General features: G+C 51.6%; 1 protein-coding gene across 1 annotated transcript; it reads right to left on the bottom strand.

Annotated features, from left to right (window-relative positions):
• Positions 1-538: 538 nt before the first annotated feature.
• Positions 539-4,876, bottom strand: LOC144728987 (protein fem-1 homolog C-like). The gene is made up of 2 exons (XM_078608820.1): positions 4,689-4,876; positions 539-2,806 (listed from the first exon to the last, which is right to left on the bottom strand). Exon 2 carries the CDS (start codon positions 2,771-2,773, stop codon positions 902-904), a length of 1,872 nt encoding a protein of 623 aa, XP_078464946.1. The 5' UTR covers positions 2,774-2,806; positions 4,689-4,876; the 3' UTR covers positions 539-901.
• Between the last annotated feature and the right edge of the window lie 795 nt (positions 4,877-5,671).

Raw genomic sequence — 5,671 nt, 5'->3', positions numbered from 1 at the left:
GATTGCTCATAAAATGGAGCTTAATAAAAGCAATAACAAAAATACTGCAGAATATTGAAAAAAGACTCGTTGGCAAAAAGATACTGGGATAAATTTGTTCAATTACAATGAGATTTACATTATTGTAAAACTCACGCTTTACTCGGTGCATAAAATGCCAATGTAATTCCTTACAGCGCTTCACGTAAAAATACCTCAAATGCAGTAACACGACGCTATTAACGTGGAAAAAATACGCAAGTGAGCACGCATCTAGGCCTCGATGAGATCCCATCGGTAACTCCAATCTATTGTCACAATGCATCTTCCCTCCCGCCGGTTCAAATCATTTCCTGTCAACAGACGAGCTACGGATAGTCAGGCACACACCTTAAGTGTGTACAAAAATATAGCAATGTTGGCTAATCCACGGGGGACGTTTCATTAATTCCTGCAACGCCGACAAATGTGTAACCCAACGACATAAGGAATACGCGGTGATGTAAAATTATGCGTACAATCGCACGCGGATGGCTGGTGATCAGGCTTTTCATTTTTTGCAAATGTTACTTCAACGGGGTTTAACTCAACCAAAATGTAAACTGAAGGTGATGTTACAGTACTAATGGGATGTGGAATGCATATCCTCACCGACGGGTTAAGTGTGCTTAGCAAATGCAGTCGTTTTCTGCAGAGCATTCAAAGTTAAATTCCCCACAGCCTTATCTGTATTTAACATCCACAATTTACACCGAAGAGATCCTTACAGTATACACGTATATATCAATGTCTCATAGAATTTTACGTTCTGATTTTTTTATATTTAAATCTGTATCAAAGTAATGTGCACACTATATTCATTTCAGCACCTTTGGACGTATTGTTACTCGGGTAACGGAAGCAGTAATCACATGCCACCTTATTAATGTAGTTGAACAAAGGCCTCCAGTATACTGGGAATCTTCCCCTTGTATGTCACTTTGTGTCCGATGAGGGCTTGCGCAGCCAGACACTGCAGGGTCACGTGGCAGGTAGGATGGATGAGATTTTTGGCCATTTCTTTTTCATCCAGCAGCTCGTACGAGGTGCGGCGGGCCGCATTCGCCATGTCAAAGTGGGCTCCGTTATCGAGGAGAAGCTTCATGATGTCCGAGTTGTTGTTGAGCGCCGCCACGTGGAGCGGCGTGTTCCCGTCAAGGTCACAGGCGTCGATGTCGGCGCCGCACTCAAGAAGCAGCGACGTGACAGGGCCCGAGGGGAACTTGCACACGGGGTAGCGGCCTACCGCCGTCGTGTCCTTGTCGACGGCCAGGTGCAGGGGCGTGAAGCCGTTCTTGCCCCGGGGGTCAAGCCGCAGCAGCTTGTACACCGACTGCTTCTTCAGGAAGTCTTGCTCCGCGTCGCACGGCACCTTCTCCAGCAGGCACACCAAGTGCAGGATGATGGATAGGGCTTTGTTGAAGGGGCCGTGGTCTCGTTCCATTGGCGACGGGCTACTGGTGTGGTGGAGGTGCTTGAGCCCACGCTCTATCTCCAGCACGCTTTTTATCAGTATTCCCACGAGATCGTAAAAATCCACCGTCGTTCCCAAGAGGCCCTGGGCACGGTCCTGAAGCATGAATGAGAAAAGCTCAGCAAAGGAGAGGAGGCTACTGGCCGTCATGGGGCTCAGCGGGTCCAGGTACTTCTGCTGCATGTCGAGCGCGTACTTCCAAAGCTTTATGCAGCGTTCAAAGTTCCCAGAGTCGGCGTACACGGCCCCGCGATAGCGAATGTAATACGAGGTGTCGGGGTGAGATGGGCCGAGAACTCTTTCTCGAATGAGCAACGCTTGAGTTCTCATCTCGTCAGGGTCGGCGATCAGTGCATCCAACTCGTCAGCATTCGCCACCTCTCTGGCATAATCGTAGGCTGCCACGAGCTGTTTGGGATCCGGTTTGTGGATGATATTCGTGCGGTCACAGTACCTCATTTCCATGGCTTTTTTCCAGTATTTGAGGGCTGTCAATAAATCCCTCTTCTTGTCGACAAATGTGGCACCCAGCAACTCCAATGCGTCGATCCGTTCCTCCCGTGACGTCTGCGGGTTGTGGATCAGATATTCCACAATGTTGGTGTGGCCAGTCACGCTGGCTGCCATGAGAGGCGTCATCCCGTAACCATCCTTCTCCATGTGCGCGCTGTACTTGAGCAGCATCTTCATGATCTCCAGGCTCCCCGATTCGGCACAGTCGTGCAGAGCCGTGTTTCCCTTGACACTCTTGCGGTTCACGTCGGCGCCTCTCTCCAGCAGGTACTTCGCGATCTCCTTGTGGCCCTTGTAGCAGGCGATCATCAGGCAGGTATGACCGTGGCGATTGGCCACTTCCAAATCGGCCTGGTGCTCGATGAGGTACTTGACAATATCCAGGTGGCCGTCGAAGCAGGCGGCGCGCAGCGGCGTCGAATTTGTCAGGGTGGTGTTGTTGACGGAGGCGCCGTGCGCCAGCAGGGACTTCACAACGGCCAGGTGGCCCGCGGCCGATGCGGCCCACAGGGGCGGAGCTCCCTCGATGGTCTCGCCGTCGAAGTTGACGGAGCCGCCCAACTCTATGTTGGCATTGCAGTGCTCCACGAGGTAGAGGACCACGTCAAGGTGGCCGTAGCGGGCAGCTATGAGCAGCGGGGTGGAGCCCCCCGTTTTCTCGGTGACCAGGCCGCGCAGCTCCTCCGGCGCCTTGTGCCGCAGCAGGCGCTGCAGGAAGCGCAGCTTGCCGTCGCGAGCTGCGTTGAACACCGCCGTCTTGATGTCCATGCTTGCATCCGACTAACTCACTTTCATGATAACCTGTAAATAAAGTGTGGGCAAGTCACGTGAGTGAAGCACTTTCCGAGTACTGGTAAACATCACAATTACAGTAGTTTGATGTATTAGTCTTGGGTAAATATACAACTCAATTTACCAAAGAATTAATTTTATTTTAAAATGTTGCATATTTTTATTTAAATTGGTACATGAGTTACATGTAAAAACATGACAATTTAAATGTACTTTATTTAGAGCGAAAGTTCCCTATCTATGATACGCAAACCCTGGGGTGTACACGTGTTATCTCTCGGGAGTCATTTACATTATCATCAGCCATGGTCAATCGATTGAGAGTTAAAGGCCTGCCCAAGCCACTGCCACCAGCTCCTGCGATGTATAATCAACCAAGCGCTTGCACACCGATTTAATCGATTTTGCCTCACTGGACGACCTTTCGGATGTGTCCCGTTCCTGAGCTGTCATTGCCTTATTATTCTTCACCATTGTCCTTTCCAGAAATGTGTCCTGCACAAGCCCACTTCTATGTCTTCTTCAGGTTTCATATGTGGTAGCATAGCTGATAGGCTTCGTAGGGTACACAAGAAAAAAGTTGTAAATCATTCATTGAATGCATTAGACTATTAATTATAACTCGTGAAACATTCATTATGTAAACTTACGATCAGAATGTAAATATTGTGGATTTGCTCTCCAACACACCAGTGTGCTGTACTAGTAACGAATTTGCATGTTGTGTTTACGTGACAAATCTTACTAATTGGCTGTGTCGGGTGGTGGCGGGTTTAACGATTTATATTTACGCGACCTAACCCAAAAAAACCTATATTATTACGATCATCTCTCAAATATCTCAAGTTCAGGCTATTGCCCGAAGCGTCGCCTATGATCTATTTTCCTTTTACGGCAGTGGCACTGTGACGAACGTGTCCCCGTTATCTATGCTTTTGCACCAATGCCAACACAGCAGTATCACTAAATTATGGAATCATCTGACAGCTGATAAAGAATAACTGGGAAATCAAGAGCAGTCGTCCTATGGATGGACGATCCCCCACCATGAAAATGTGGAATGACTCGGGCCTGCACGGGAGAATAAGTACCGCCCACTGCATTTGAGCAGTGCGACGTTTGAGCTTCTTTTTGTTTAAATCCAAAACAGATTGGAACAATTAACATGTATTCACTGTACAAACAAAATCCTCAAACAGAACAGATGGCGGGGGTGTGAGCGAGAGCTATTTAAGGCCGCGTTAAGAAAAGGTCGCGCCAGTGCTGTTGGAGTTCACATGTACACGGCCGCACGAGGACACGGGCAGCCGAAAACAGAATCATCACCATCACCACCACACCGGAATAATCAATACCGAGACAAACAAGGCAGCCGCGGGCGAGGAAGCGGGGGCGGGGGAAGCGAAACAGACGCGACCCAGGGTCTCGCTTCGCCCGTGAACTTGGACGCGGGGGCGGCCGGGCCTCAGTAGAAGCAGACCGAGGCCGGCCACAGCCTGGCACGTGAAGAGCCGCGAGGTCTCCACGGCCCGGGCCGCGGGCCGCAGGGGGGTCGCGGAGAAGGAGCCGCGGCGACCTTAACGCCCCCCCACCCCCCCGCGCCATTTCCCCGAGTCATCCCCGAGGCACAGCAGGCCCAGTCCACCCAAGCCAAGCAACGACGCCACGGGGGTTCGCACACCCGCTAGGGTATGCGGGAGACGCGCGGATCGCGCGGGGCAGAGAGGAGGAGGAGGAGACGGGGAGGGCGGCAGAGGCGCTGGGCGCGTCGCCAAATACCGACACGGCCCCGCGGAGTCGAAAACGGGGCCTCGGTCTCGCCTGGACGCGCGCCGGAGAGAGGGCCGGAGGAGCGAGCTGGGGGGCTCAGGCGAGCAGGGGCGCGGGTTACCGTGAGGAGGCGCGGCTGAGGAAGGGCAGTGCGGGTGGCGCGGGGATGGAGACGAGGATGAGGAGGAGGTGACGAGGGAGGGGTGGGGGTAGAGAATGAGGAGGAGGAGGAGCGGACTCTTCGATCTTCGTCTTTGGGCCGCGGGGTCGTGGAGGTGTCGAGCGATGGCGGCGAGTCCAGGAACAGCTGATTCACGGCAACACAGCGACCAATCAGCAGCGAGCCCCTCTGCCACGGCGAGCAATCAGAAGCGGACTCCACCGCTACAACCGCCAATCAGAAAGGAGCGCTACTGTCACAGCGACCAATCATAAGTCAGCACAGCCACCAATCAAAAGCGAGCTCTACAATCAGTAACCAACCACCAATCGACGCTTCGCTCTACTTATCATCACAACCACCAATCACAGTGCAACACCAACACAACCACCAATCACACTTCATGTCCACGTTTATGGACACAACCACTACCACAGCAACCTCGTGCTCTCTTATGGCTGATGTAGATGCAAAGCAACAACTACAATTTCACATTGAGGTGGTCAAGCCAGACAAACAAGTCTGGAGACAGCGGAGTGTATCGCTGTGATGTCTCCTTTGTATTTGTGGATCGGGCATTGCGACGTTTTACGTTGTATGGTCTGTTCTGGATGACCATAGGAGCACACTACTGAAGAGTTTTACATTTTACACTTGTGCATCAGGGATCTGCATTTGCCATGGTTTGTGCGGATGCAGTTTAGGGTGGACCATGAGCTTCGTGGAAGATCAAATCCAGTGATCTTCTGTTGGGTCTTTCATAAGGTGTTTGTTTGTGAGTTCTTTTGAACTCCATTCAGCTCTCCAAGGTTCGTCCGGGGTTGAACAGGCATTGTTGAAGGTTAAGAGGATGGGTCCAAAAGGGCGTGTGTGACTTCAGGTGATGATGAAGGACTTCATGGAGTTCCTGATGAATGGGAAGGCGACTGCTTTACTCGATTCGC

Source organism: Lampetra planeri, chromosome 30 (genome assembly GCF_965212315.1).
Source record: "Lampetra planeri chromosome 30, kcLamPlan1.2.h2, whole genome shotgun sequence".
NCBI classification, from domain to species: domain Eukaryota; kingdom Metazoa; phylum Chordata; class Hyperoartia; order Petromyzontiformes; family Petromyzontidae; genus Lampetra; species Lampetra planeri.
Note: the sequence above shows the minus strand (reverse complement) of the source record. Positions and strands in the feature narration are given on the sequence as shown.

Bases quoted from the DNA above. Each gene is read 5' to 3' on its own strand.
- LOC144728987 (XM_078608820.1), bottom strand. From the start codon at position 2,773: ATGGACATCAAGACGGCGGTGTTCAACGCAGCTCGCGACGGCAAGCTG.